This window comes from Prionailurus viverrinus, chromosome B3 (genome assembly GCF_022837055.1).
Source record: "Prionailurus viverrinus isolate Anna chromosome B3, UM_Priviv_1.0, whole genome shotgun sequence".
Lineage (NCBI taxonomy): Eukaryota > Metazoa > Chordata > Mammalia > Carnivora > Felidae > Prionailurus > Prionailurus viverrinus.
This window is the reverse complement of record NC_062566.1, coordinates 93742569-93757210: the sequence shown is the minus strand read 5'-3', so window position 1 is coordinate 93757210 and position 14642 is coordinate 93742569. Positions and strand designations below refer to the sequence as shown.

Here is a 14642-nt window from a genome sequence, read left to right as displayed (position 1 = left end):
TGGGTCCTCTGCATTTCCATATGAGTTTTAGGGTTAGTCAGTTTCTCCAAAAAAACAGCTAGAATTTTGATAGAGATTGTGTTGAATCTATAGATCAATTTGGGGAGTATTGCCATCTTAACAATATTAAATCTTGCAAACCATGAGCGTGGGAATGTCTTCCCAGTTTTTTTTTTAGATCTTCTTTAATTTCTTTCAACAATGTTTTGTATTTTTCAGTGTACAGGTCTTGTATTTTTTTTGCAAAATTTATTCCTTAGTATTTTATTCTTTTTGATGCTTTTGTGAGGAGAAATGTTTTCTTAATTTCATTTTGAATTATTCATTGCTAATGTATAGAATATGATTTTTTATATATTGTTCTTTTTTCTTGAAGCCTTGCTAAACTCATTATAGTTTCTTTGTGTCTGGATTCCTTAGGATTTTCTATATGCAGGATCATGCCATCTGCAAATAAGATAATTTTACTTCTTTTTCAGTTTGGATACCTTATATATATATATATATATATATATATATATATATATTTTTTTTTTTTTTTTTTTTTTTTTTTTTCTTGCCTAATTTCCCCAGGTAGGATCACAAATACAGTGTTGAATAGAAGTAGTGAAAATGGACATCCTTGTATTGTTGCTGATTAGAGAGAAAGCATTCAATCTTTCACTATTAAGTATGATGCTAGCTGTAGGTTTTCTGCAAATGCCCCTTATAAGATTGAGGGAGTTCTTTTTTATTGATAGTTTTGTTTTGTTTTGTTGTTTAAGATTTTTATTTAAAAAAATTTTTTTTTAACGTTTATTTTTGAGACAGAGAGAGACAGAGCATGAACGGGGGAGGGTCAGAGAGAGGGAGACACAGAATCTGAAACAGGCTTCAGGCTCTGAGCTGTCAGCACAGAGCCCGACGCAGGGCTTGAACTTACTGACCGCGAGATCATGACCTGAGCCAAAGTCGGCCGCTTAACCGACTGAGCCACCCAGGCACCCCTAAGATTTTTATTAAGTAGTCTCTACACCCAACATGGAGCTCAAACCCACAACCCTGGGAACAAGAGTCGCATACTTTACCAACTGAGCCACCCAGGTGCCCCAAGTTTGTTAAGTGTTGTTTTGTTTTTTTTATCATGGAATGGTGTGGATTTTCTGTCTCATCTTTTCCACTTTTGTTGAGGCAATCATGTTGTTTTTATATTCTATTAATATGGTATATTACATTAATTGACTTTTGGATGTTAAATTGATCTTACCTCCTGTAATAAATCCCACTTGGTCACAGTGTATAGTTTTGTTTTTTTTTTTAATTTTTTTTTCAATGTTTATTTATTTTTGGGACAGAGAGAGACAGAGCATGAACAGGGGAGGGGCAGAGAGAGAGGGAGACACAGAATCGGAAACAGGCTCCAGGCTCTGAGCCATCAGCCCAGAGCCTGACGCGGGGCTCGAACTCCCGGACCGCGTGATCGTGACCTGGCTGAAGTCGGACGCTTAACCGACTGCGCCACCCAGGCGCCCCTTGTTTTTTTGTTACCTCACTCAGTTTACTATTGTTGTGTTCAGGATTTTTGCATCAATATTATATGGGTCACTGGTCTGCAGTTTTATTTTCTTTTGATATCTGTGTTTGGTTTGGGTATCCGGCTAATACTGGCCTCATAGAATTAGGACGTATTCCCTCCTCTTCTGTGTTTTGTTGGTTTTTTTTTTTTTTTTTGGGGGGGGGGGAGACAGAGTGTAAGCAGGGGAGGGGCAGAGAGTAGGAGACCCAGAATCTGAAGTAGGCTCCAGGCCGACGCTGAACTCATGGGCTGTGAGATCATGACCTGAGCTGAAGTCGGAAGCTTAACTGACTGAGCCACCCAGGCGCCCCTCCTCTCCTGTTTTTTGAAAGAGTTTATGCAGAATTGGTATTAATTTTTCTTTAAACATAGGGTATCATTCATGTGTAAAGCCCTTGGGCCTGAGCTTTTCTTTAGGGGAAGTTTTAAAGTTACTAATTCAATCTCTTTACTTGTTACAGGTGTATTCAGATTCTTTTTCTTCTTGAGTTAGTTTTAGAAGTTTGTGTTTTTCTATGAACGTTTCCATTTCATTTGGATTATCTAATTTGTTGCCATACAGCTATGTAATTTGTGAATATTTTCAGTCATTCTATGGGTTGTCTTTTCTCTTTCTTGATAGTGTCCTTTGATTCCACTTTTATTTTTGAGGTTAATTATTTGTTGATTTAAATAACCTTTATGCCTTGATTAAAAGTATAATCTCATGAAATTATGGTGACTTCTTGCTGTGAAATAGCAATTTGTGAATCTTAACGTACCTGTGAATATGCATCTCTGCTTTTCTTTTCTAGTAGCTGTTAATTAAGGAAGAAACTACTTCAAAAAGATACTTTGCCTAGAAATAAAATGAAAAAGAATCCTAAGTAAAGTTGATTAATTTACTGTTTTTTTCCCCTCTGCAGTAGAATGCATTAGTAAATATTTTATAATATACTTTATTCTAGGAAATAAAGTGAATTGTTTTTCTGTTAGTGATATCCATTATACTGAATACTACTGTCTTTCTGATATATGGGTATTTTACATTCTCTTATAAAAAAGAAGGTCATTCTGTTTTTCTGTTTGTTCTGTTTTTTGTTTTTGTTTTTGTATTTTAATTGTAAAGACAAAGCCACCTGTGCTTCTCATCTTTGGGATTGAGGGAGTGATATTGATGACAGTTGCTGTGGCCAAGATTCATGTAGCAACCATGATAGCAGAAGGGGAGATTGAGGCTACATCTAACTTTTGGGGAAAATTTGTTTTAATGCAGTTTTCTTAAGATAACGTTTTTCAGTGGAGGAGGAAATTGAGGTCATGAAGAAAGAGAGAAGTAGATAAAAATCAACTGAATTTGAATCATGCAATAATGTATGGTTTTCTGTTGACTTTATCTTTTATAGCTAATAAAAGCTATATGTTTAACTCTATCCATATTCTTTATCTTTTTTGTTTTTTTTGTTTTTTTTGGTTTTTTTTTTTGAAGCTTATAGTAGCTGTTGAACAAGAAGAAATTCCCAGACTTCAGGCCTTATATGAGAGAGGCCAGCAGAATGGTGTCCAGGGCTTAAGGCTAATCCAACAGGAGGATATAAAAAAGAAGGAGCCATATTGTAGGGTAAGTGATTCACTAACTCTATGTACATGCTCACGGGGACATTTTTGTTTAGGGCTCAGTACTGTGACATGGAGGCTGAGGGTGAATTTATAGGAGGCATGAATTACTGCTTCTGTGACAGTGAGGTGACAGACACAAGAGGGCTTGCCATAAACTGAACACCTGATTTCTTCTTTCTTTGTGAGAAAATACCAAATCTGAAGAACATAAACAAAGGCAAGAGGAGGTCTGAGACCATATGGCATATTAGGAAAGCATTGAACAGTGAGGTATGGTTGAATCCTAGGATATGTAGGGAGAGATAATAGATGTGACTAGAAAGGCAGGATTAGGTGTGTGTAAAAGGCCTGATATTCCTGCTAATAGCTTTGAAATTAGTAGGCATGGGGAGCCACTGAAAATTTTTGAGGAGGGTAGCTACATTATCCATGAGTGTGAAGGGTAGGTTGTAGAGTATCTTGCTTAGAACATGCTATGGGGAGAACAGATCTTTTCTTTAGGAAAGAGACATGAATAATATTTTAATAGTTACTCTGCATATTGACTTTCTTTGATAGTCTTTCAGAGGCTATCAGTCCAACCCCCAGTTCCACTAACTGTTCAAACGAATGGCTGTTATCTCCTGTTCTGCCCGCCCCCTCCATTTTATTGACCATGTACAATAGCAGGACTCTAGGTACCGGTCCTAGAGAATGTGACTTTGAACTCACTGCCGGGCAATGCTTATCAAAAGCTTGGTGTATGGGAAATAAAAACACAATTTATGAGCAGTATCCTGAAGGATAGGTAGACCACTTATTCCCATACACAGTGGCACACCTTCACTGCACTGTTTGTCTCTCCCCATGCTACTCCTCTATCCCAAATTACTCTCCTTGAATTGTTCTTTGGTTTTATGGCATCAGCTTAAGGAGAAGGTCATTGTGACACCGTGGCCTCTACTGTTAGGATGGGGTCAAGGACATAGGTTGTTCATTTTGTTACCCAACATCTCTCTCTCTGAAAACCCTCAGGAGAAATTTTCCTCAAACTTCATTTCTAAGAATAATTGTGTTCTTTCTGAGCACAGTTGGCTTGTTTTTATCTTACAAACACTGAATCATTTCATTGATTGTGTTGTGTATGTCTTGACTGCCAGGAAGCTGAGAGACACATTTGTGCCCCACTCCTGCCAGATATTTAGGTCCTTAAGCATACGTTTTTATTTTTATGTCTTAACTTCCTTCTTCATTTCCTTATGTCTTTCTACTCTCATTTCCTCTCTGCCTTGATTTTTTGGACTTTTTTTCATTTAATCATAACATATAACATAACATATAACAATCATAAATGTACAGCTTGGTGAACTTTCATAAACAGCAGAACGTCACCAGCCTCGCGGTATTCTCCTCAAGCCCCCTCTATCACTACCTTTCTCTTAAGGGTAAACACTATCCTCGCTTTTTACATCACAGGTTTGAATTGTATTTAAGTGGAATCATGTAGTATGTGCTCATTTTTGACTGAACTTAGTTATAAGTTTATAACTGTAGTTATAAGTTTCCTTGCTGTACTATTAATAGTCCATTGTATGAAGGTAGAGGTCAAGATACATTTTTTTTTTCCATATGGATACCCAAATGACCCAGCACAGTTTATCAAAAAGACCATTATTTCCGCATTGCACTGCAGTCTTACCTTTGTGATATCTGGTGACTGTATGTGTGGGCTCTATGTCTGGACTCTGTTCTGTTACATTGTCTCTTGTTTTACCACTACCGTAATATCTTAATTACCATAGCTTTTTAGTAGGCTGAAATACCTGGTACAGTAATTTCTTTAGTTTTGTTCTTCAACATTGTCATGGCTGTTCTTGGATCTTTGTATTTCTATATACATTTTAGAATTAATTTGCTAAACTCCACAAGGTAACCTTTTGTGATTTTAATTGAGATGGCATTGAATCTGTAGGGCCATTGGAGACAATTTATATCTTCACAGTATTTTTTTTTTTTAAATTTTTTTTAATGTTTATTTATTTTTGAGACAGAGAGAGACAGAGCATGAATGGGGGAGGGTCAGAGAGAGAGGGAGACACAGAATCGGAAGCAGGCTCCAGGCTCTGAGCCACCAGCCCAGAGCCTGACACGGGGCTCGAACTCACGAACCGTGAGATCGTGACCTGAGCTGAAGTCGGATGCTCAACCGACTGAGCCACCCAGGCGCCCCATCTTCACAGTATTTAATCTTCCAATCCATCAACATAGTAGATCCACCTATTTATCTGTATCTTCTTTAATTCATTGCAAAAATGTGTTATAATTTTCAGTACAGAGGTCTTTCATATCTCTTAGTTTCATTTCTAAGTATTTGATGTTTTTGATACTCTCATAAATCGTATTGTTACTTAAAGTTCATGTTCTACTTGTATGTTGCAAATGTATGAAACTATAATTGATTTTTGACCTTGCATACATCTTAGTTGTTAAATTCACATATTCTTGTAGTTTGTCTATAGTTTATTTTATTCTTTTTTGGATTTTCTATTGACAGTAATGCTGTCTGCAAATAATTCTTTCTTTCCAATTCATATACTTAGCTGGCTCAATATGTAATGCTAGTGTCAATTGTTTTTAAAAAATTGTTTTTAAATGTTTACCCATTTTTGAGAAAGAGAGAGTGAACAAGTGGGGGAGGGGCAGAGAGAGAAGGGCACAGAGGATCTGAAGCAGGCTCTGTGCTGACAGCAGAGAGCCTGATGTGGGGCTTGAACTCACAAATCCTGAGATCATGACCTGAGTCAAAGTCAGACACTTAACTGACTGAGCCACCCAGTCGCCCCTGTTTTTTTTGTTTTTATTTTAGAGAGAGCACGCACGAGTTGGGGAGAAGGGCAGGGGGGAGAGAGAGAATCTTAAGCAAGCTCCATTGAGGTGCCTGATGCAGTGGGATCATGACCTGAGTTGAAATCAAGAGCTGGGTGGATGCTCAACCAACTGAACCACCCAGGCACCTCTAGTATATATTGTTTTGTGTTCCTTGTTTATTTTTACAAGCTGCTTCAAATCTTTTCTGCAAAAAAGACAAGGTAGAAATAGATTTTTTTCCCCTGAAGTTATCTTTAGTTGTATAGTTGAAGTTGGGTTTAAATACATGGTTCTCTTGGGGCTCCTGGATGGCTCAGTCAGTTAAGTGTTGGAGTTCCACTCGGGTCATGATCTCATGGTTCTTGAGTTTGAGCCTCGCATTGGGCTCTGTGCTGACAGCTCAGAGCCTGGAGGCTGCTTCAGATTCTGTGTCTCCCTCTCTCTCTCTGCTTCTCCCCTGTTCACGCTCTGTCTCTCAAAAATAAATAAATGTTAAAAAAAATTTAAATAAAGAGTTCTGTCTAAAAAAAAAAAAAAAGAAAGAAACCAGCTTTTCACACATCATAAGGTTAAAGATGAGTCTGGATATTGTGCTATGCCCCAATCATGTGATCTTTACGGGTCTCAGAATGAGATAGATGAGCTATGTGTACATAGATCATCAAATTACATATCTACATGTATTTTTTGTCTTAAAAATGAATAAAGTGATTCAATTACTTTGCCAAGGTCACACAGCTTCTAAAGAGTCCCCTGCCCCCAGATCTGATTCAGAATTGGCATTTCTTCTATTCAGTTCCACCAACATTTTCTTCTTTACTAAATGCCAAATACTATGGTATGTACTACAGATAAGAAGATAAGGAAGAAATGGTGGTCAATCTAAAGAAAGTTACAGTGTAGCAGAAGATGTAATTTTAATACAGTGATAAGTATTTTGATAGAACTGATACTCGGTTTATATCGATGTACAGAAAAGCTTTTAGCTTCATCCAGGAGTTTAAGAAAGCATTCTTTAGGTGAACCTTCACTTGAAAGATAAGTAAGGAGTGTAACTTGTAAAGGAGGTACATCTTGCTTTTCTCTGCGGCCTCTGCAGAACTGATCTACTTTATATAATGCCACATTAGCATTATCTGACACTTTATATAATGGCACATTGTAATTATCTGTGCCTAGATATATTTCATGGTGGCAACGTATAGTGGTTATTTCAGAAAGGTCTCTTGAGTGAATTTCTCCCTTGTCCTTCAACCCTATGCTACTACCAGGACTGGTGGGCAAGATTTCTATGGTATGGGGTCATATCTGTTTCTTCCAGCCTCTTCACAAAGAAAAAATTTATCAGGGCAGCTCTAATAGGTCTCTTTTTGGACCAGGTCTCTTTAAGAAGGAGATTAAGTAGGGGCACCTGGGTGGCTTAATTGGTTAAGTGTCTGACTTTGGCTCAGGTTATGATCTCTCGATTTGTGGGTTTGAGCCCCACATCGAGCTCTGCACTGGCAGTGTGGAGCCTGCGTGGGATTCTCTCTGCCCCTGGTCCACGCTCTCCCAAAAAAAAAAAAAAAAAAATTAAATACCAAATACCCCCAAGGGGAGCATCTCGAAAAAATTTTTTAATGCTTATTTATTTTTGAGAGACAGAGAGGGGATGGGAAGGGCAGAGAGAGAGGAAGTCACAGAATCCTAAGCAGGTTCGAGGCTCTGAGCTGTCAGCACAGAGCCTGATATGGGGTCCAAACTCAAAAACCACGAAATCATGACCTGAGCCGAAGTGGGATACTTAACTGACTGAGCCACCCAGGCGCCTCCACCTTAGAAAATTTTTAAATGCCTTTGTAAACTTTGACTTTAGAGGATAGCTCTTGCCCATTCTCTGTCTGGGCAAATCCTGATTGCTCACTCTGACCTTAGCTTTCCTGATCTTGCTGCCCTTTCTTAAACACTGTTGTCAACCACACATTCATCTGTTTCTCTCTCCTCCTGACTGACTTCCAACTCCCAGATTTCTGTGTCCTGCTTGCCTGGTTCTTTTCCAGCCACCTGACCTGCAGTGGCCTCAGATTTCAAGCTCTGACCTGCTAACCTGTATGGTGCATGCCCAGCCCCCTAGCTGACAGCCAGCTTGTCCACCAGTCCCATCCTGCGCCAGGGTATTGGATTGCTTAGCAGCAGTGACTCACTCCACCTTACTTTCCCCCAAAATTTACGTAGAGTGGGGCACACCAACGTCTCATGAGGAGCAAAACCAAGACTAGAAAGAGAAAGAAAAGAAGGGAGACCTTTAAGGGAAGGTAGAGAAGGGAGAATATCTAGTATGTTTAAAGACAGTCCTCAGAAGTTCATTCAGTAAATGTTTGAGTGCCTTCTGTGTGTCAGGCATTGTATTGGGTAATAGGAACATAAGATGAATATGGAAGATATTTGGGTTTCTAAAAAACTATTGATATGAAGCACTTTTACAGCATGTTTTTGTCCCTCTGTTATCTTATTTGTCATGTTGTTTATGCAAATTGAGTTTTTGTGACTAAACTCTTGGTATTATCCTAAGGTAATTTTTCCAAGGGTATTGTACCCTAAATATTGTTTATAGTTTGAAGTTGGATTATAACTATTGACTTGTGAATTTGGAAGTGTTCAGGCAATATAAGGTCTAATATAAAAATCTTAAACTTGTATCTACTACATTGAGACAGAAGGAATGATTTTTGTGTTTGGCAAATGATCTCATATTCTGGAAGCAAGAATAAAGTTTGCCAAATGTTGCTTTCAATTTGTGACAAGAGACTGTTGTGTGTTTTATGTGCCTTTTACCCCTGGTGTGATCTGGACATTTGGAATTAATGGCCAGGGATGGGTAGCAAAGTTAAAAGCTTTTAAAGGCTAAGCAAGTAAATGTATTGGAGTTGCGGTGGGACTGACTATAAGAATAAGATACTTAAAGTAATACTATCAGATATTATTGTAAAACTGCAACAACACCAGTTCCCTGCTGGCCAGACAAGAGAATGGTAGCATTTACCAGTCACACTCAGCTTCTCGGCATTAGTTGTACCAGGAACCAGGCTACCACCCTCTTAGGAAAGGTGAGGAAACTTAGGAAAGTTGATTAGCAGAACTGATACACTCACATACACAGTAAGGCAACAGAAAATGATGCTATTCCCAAGGATCCACCAAAATCTAGTCAATACTTGGTATGTGAAATTCTGTTCTTATTCTTTTTCTTTTTAAGTTTATTTTAGAGAGAGAGAGGGTGTGCAAGTCAGGGAGAGCAGCAGAGGGAGGGAGCGAGAATCCTAAGCAGGCTCCACACTCAGCATGGAGCCCAGTGCAGGGCTCGATCCCATGAGCCCAGGATCATGACCAGAGCCGAAATCAAAAGTCAGACACTCAACCAACCGAGCCATTCAGGTGCCCCTCTATTCTTATTCTTAAGAATTAGAAAAGGCCAATACACATTCAGCATTTGTTGAAAAAGTTAAACAAGTATGATTGTAGACCATTCATCTGTAGGGTTTAAGCATGTTTTGAGTGGCAAAACAAAAACAAACCCCACAAAACAACAACAAAAAACTCAGGCTATTAATTTCTTATATTACCTGAAGTGAAAGTTTGCATTAACTACCTAAAATCTCCATTCAGCATTTGTAGTCTTGAAGGTAAGAGTCTGCAGCAAATTAAATCAATGCTCTGCAAATGTTGTAAAAAGCTAGAACAACTCTGAGTCTTCACTGAATGTGCATGGGAAAATCTCAGTGGAGTTTGTTTAAAACAATCATATGGTGGGGCGCCTGGGTGGCGCAGTCGGTTAAGCGTCCGACTTCAGCCAGGTCACGATCTCACGGTCCGTGAGTTCGAGCCCCGCGTCGGGCTCTGGGCTGATGGCTCAGAGCCTGGAGCCTGTTTCCGATTCTGTGTCTCCCTCTCTCTCTGCCCCTCCCCCGTTCATGCTCTGTCTCTCTCTGTCCCAAAAATAAATAAAAAACGTTGAAAAAAAAATTAAAAAAAAAAAATCATATGGTGATACAGAATTTGACTCCGAATTTGACTCACTATCAGATATGGTGAGTGATGAATAAAACTGAAAAACTCATTGTAGCAGCCAGAAGAGCCCAGCAAAATTAACTTCCCTAGAGGAGAATTATTTCCTAAGTATAGAGATTTTCTTACTTAGCTAGTATTATTTCTTTATTTACTAGACACTTTATTCAACATCAAATTTAGGCACTGAATTTTTTTTTTTTTCAACGTTTATTTATTTTTGGGACAGAGAGAGACAGAGCATGAACAGGGGAGGGGCAGAGAGAGAGGGAGACACAGAATCGGAAACAGGCTCCAGGCTCTGAGCCATCAGCCCAGAGCCTGACGCGGGGCTCGAACTCACGGACCGCGAGATCGTGACCTGGCTGAAGTCGGACGCTTAACCGACTGCGCCACCCAGGCGCCCCAAGGCACTGAATTTTTGGCAAGAAATGATAATACATGTGATCCATCAAAGTTAACAGTAAAAAAGTTCAGCCGCAAATAAAATTTATTGAACAACTATCCTCAATGATTTTTAATTGTATTATCTTGACTTTTTCATAAACCTATCTCAGGGTCTAATGGCTATTGATTGTCCATACACTGGCATTGTGGACTATCGGCAGGTGGCTTTGTCATTTGCCGAGGATTTCCAAGAAGCAGGTGGCTTTGTCTTGACCAATTTTGAAGTAAAAGATATTGAATTGGCTAAAGAAAGTCCTTCAAGAAGTAAAGATGGTAAGCCATCCTTGTCTTTTCTTCTGAATACTAGTATTGACTTCTGAACCAACTTGGAACTAGTTTTAGCTGGTGTGGTGCTGGTGGGAGGGCCTCCAGGAACTAGGCTAAAGTAGGGTGCAAAGCTGGATGCATGTGCAGAAGGGATGAGTGTGAGATTGGACGTGGGAGAACTGGGGCTTCTGGTGAGTCTTGTGCTGATAGAATTTGTCACTGATTGGACACTTCTGATTGGCGCTAAAACCTGAACTGCCAAGGCTGTTAATGGAAAACCAGCCCCCAGACACTTGCTTATTTTGTAGGTTACAGTCAAAATTCCTTGGGGATGCTTATTAAAAATGCAGATTTGGGGGCACTTGGCTGACTCAGTTGGAAGAGCATGCAACTCTTGATCTCAGGGTTGTGGGTTTGAGTCCCATGTTAGGTATAGATATTACTTAAAAATGAAATCTTTAAAAAAAAAAAATGCAGGGACACCTGGGTGGCTCAGTTGGTTGAGTATCCGGCTTTTGATTTCAGCTCAAACTTTCTCTCCAGGTAATATGACAAATTAATAGCCTGAGTTTTTTCTTGTTGTTTTGTGGGGTTTTTTGTTTTTGTTTTTACACTCAAAACATGCTCAAACTCTACAGATGAATGATCTACAATCATACTTATTTGACATTTTGGAATAAATGTTGAATGTGCAATTGGCCTTTTCTAATTCTTAAGAATAAGAATAGAGGGGTGCCTGAATGGCTCAGTTGGTTGAGTGTCTGACTTTTGATTTTGGCTCTGGTCATGATCCCAGGTCATGGGATCAAGCCCTGTGTTGGGTTCAGTGCTGAGCGTGGAGCCTGCCTAGGAATCTCTCTCTCTGCTCCTCTACCCCTTTCCCTCATGCTCTCTCCTTTTCTTTCTAAAATAAAAAAAAATAATAATAAAAGTTAAAAATTTTTAGCATACTCAGTGGATCAGACTATCTGGAGACAGGGCACAACTGAGCCCTTTTGAAGTCCCCTTGCACCGCCCCCCCCCCCCCCCCCCCATTGTAGACTACTTAGAGCTTGTTTTGTTTTGCTTTGTTGTGGGGACATTTTATTCCTTTTTTTTTTTTTTTTTTAAGTAGGCTTCATGCCCAGCATGGAGCCCAAGGTGGGGCACAAACACAGGATCCTGAGATCAAGATCTGAGCTGAGATCAAGAGTTGAACATTCAACTGATTGAGCTACCCAAGCGCCCTGCTGACAATTTTTTTTAAAACCCAATAAATAGATTTGTAACCTTGAATTTTTTGACATTTTTGCTATTGGGAAATTTGAAGGAGAAAAAGTGTAGTGCTCAGTTCTTCCTTGACAGGTTTTTAAGGAGATCTGAGCCATCTGAATCATTTTCCCAATGTCCTTCTGAATTGTAATATGATGAACAAAACTGTTAAATAATTAATATTGGTATAGGTAGGTAGCATAAAATCAAATTTATGATACAAATAGATTGTTTCTTTACTTGATGTACATATGCTTTTTAAGACTTTGAGACCCCATGTGTCTGATTGGAAAACAATTTTATAAATAGTTTATGATTGGAACTTTTTGTGTTGCTTCTCTACACAACCCAGAATCTACGTAGACTCAGGTTACCTACACTTAGACAAAAAAGCATTCATTAGTTCTTTGTGAAAATACATACTGATTAATGATCTTTTACAAAATCGTTTCTAGGATTGTAGTTCAGAGAAAAGCCAGAACTGCTTGTGTTGGATCTGAAGTGGGAAGTGGTCCATTAGCATAGATTCAGTGAATTAAAACAAGTTTAAAAATATGCCAAGAGTTTTATATATTATCAAATATGAACTAGTTTAATCTTGTTGCTTCATAAAAAGCTTTAGAATGAAAGTGGGAAGCAGAAGAAAATTGTTTAAATTTGATACTAGTATAATATTTCTAATAATGTAGGCCTTATTTTACTAAAAATCTTTCACTAATTCTTTTTTTTTCAGGGATGAAATATCCAATTGTTATAAGGAATACAAAGGTAAAGATTCTTAAGCAAAACTACTTTATCTAATTTAACCCCCCTCATCCCTCAAAAAGTTTAATCACAGCGCTGTTTTCTATGTGTGTGAATGAATTTTGTATAATGTAGAAGTTGTTCTGAGAGAAATTCTTTGAGGGCAATTCAAAAGCTTGCTTTCTAAGAAGGGTTTCAACTTGGAAATGTATTCACAAAATGATTGTGCCAGCCAAGAATAGGATTATAAGCACTTGGAGTGTTTAAGGCAACACTGATAAATACTTTATTGCTCCGCCTACTTATCTGCATTTACTTATTAGCTTTCTACCAATTAGAGGACTTTGGTGGCAGGTAGATTGCTGAGAGGGAAATGAACTGGTTTCCTTCACCTCCACGTAGTCTAAAACAAGAGCTATTGGATGGCAGAGAAGCATTACATTTGCTGTGTGTTCTCTGAATGATCAGAGTTCAGTCAGGCAAGTTGAATCATTAATGAGGTTGTAGGATTCATTATAGGAATTAGGCATTACACAATTGTGAGGGCTTCTGAGGAAGCAAAGGCTCAGAAGGGGAGTTGGTAGATCAGAGGCATTTCCAGCCGGTCTGAGAAGCCAAGTGTGTCCAACTGCTAAAGTGGGACTGCAGATGGGAAGCTCATGAGGCATTCTGGGGGAGCTCTTGCCTCTTACCCAGGCAGTGGGCTAGGGCAACAGTTAGTCAGTAGGATCAGTATTTGGGAATCAGAGCTAGATATGGAACTGTCATTCCCTGAGCAGTGAGTTTTGTCACCACATTGGACTAGAAAGACTTTCAGAGAGTAGTGGCTGTTGCTTTACTTCTGCCTGCCAAATCATATGCAATTCCTATTTTGATCAATTTTAAGTTGGAACCATTACAGGGAAGGGAATTCTGTCAGTTACAGTTCCCACCTTAACCAAATTGACAAAGATAAATGCCTGCAGTCCATTCCTTTTCAACTTGGCATTCATTCACACCCCTTTTAACCACATGTAACTTCCAAGTACAGACAGTAGTAAAATTACTGTTCCACCTACAAGATGAAATTATCTTTTATACAACTGAAGACATGGTAACTCTTCGAAAAAGATAGGAAGTCCACTCAATCCATCTTTGGGTGATGTTCATTTCTTTTTAGCTGAGTCACATTCCCTCTTTGAGATCCTTTAACTTAAATATTGAGATACAAGGTTAACCACTATTTAAACTTATTAGATCAATATTTCTCAATTGGAGGTGATTTTGCTCCCAAGGGGATGATATTCAGCAGTGTCTGGAAACATTTTTGTTGGTACAACTGATGGAGGGGGTCAGCACTACTGGCATTTAGCAGGTAGTGGCCAGGAATGCTGCTAAACATCCTGCAATGTGAGGAATAGGCCCCTATAACAAAGAGGTATCTGGCCCCAAATGTCTGTGGTACTGAAGTTGAGAAACGCTGTGTTAGATAATGGAGAAATGGTAGAGATGGTATTAATCTTTTTGGGTACCATAACAGAATACCACAGATGAGGTGGCTTAAACAGAAATTTATTTTCTCATAGTTGGAGTCTAAGCAGTCTAAGATCAAGGTGCCATCAGGATTGGTTTCTGATGAGCTCTCTCTTCTTGTCTTGTAGATGGTTGCCTTCTTGCCGTGTCCTCACATGGCCTCTTCTCTGCATGCACATGTGCAGAGAGAGAGCAGTCTCTGATATTTCTTACTCTTATAAGCACACCAGTCCTGTTGGACAGATTAGGTGAGCTCAGTTAATCTTCATTACCTTCCCAAAGGCTCTTGTCTCCGAATGGCCACATTGGGAGCAGAAGCTTCAGTGTATGCCCTTGTGGGGGCAGACACAATTCAGTCCATAACAGTGAGGATAAA

At 39.0% G+C, this 14642-nt stretch overlaps 1 protein-coding gene across 2 annotated transcripts in view; it reads left to right on the top strand.

The window, feature by feature from the left end:
* L2HGDH (L-2-hydroxyglutarate dehydrogenase) overlaps window positions 1-14642 on the top strand; it is a 45157-nt gene that overhangs the window by 8715 nt on the left and 21800 nt on the right. The window contains exons 4-6 of one of the 2 annotated variants that reach the window (XM_047861673.1): window positions 3024-3155; window positions 10603-10765; window positions 12744-12778. In XM_047861673.1, coding sequence (XP_047717629.1) covers window positions 3024-3155; window positions 10603-10765; window positions 12744-12778 — 330 coding nt within the window. The remainder of the gene's footprint in view (window positions 1-3023; window positions 3156-10602; window positions 10766-12743; window positions 12779-14642) is intronic. The other variant, XM_047861674.1, reaches the window with a different exon arrangement.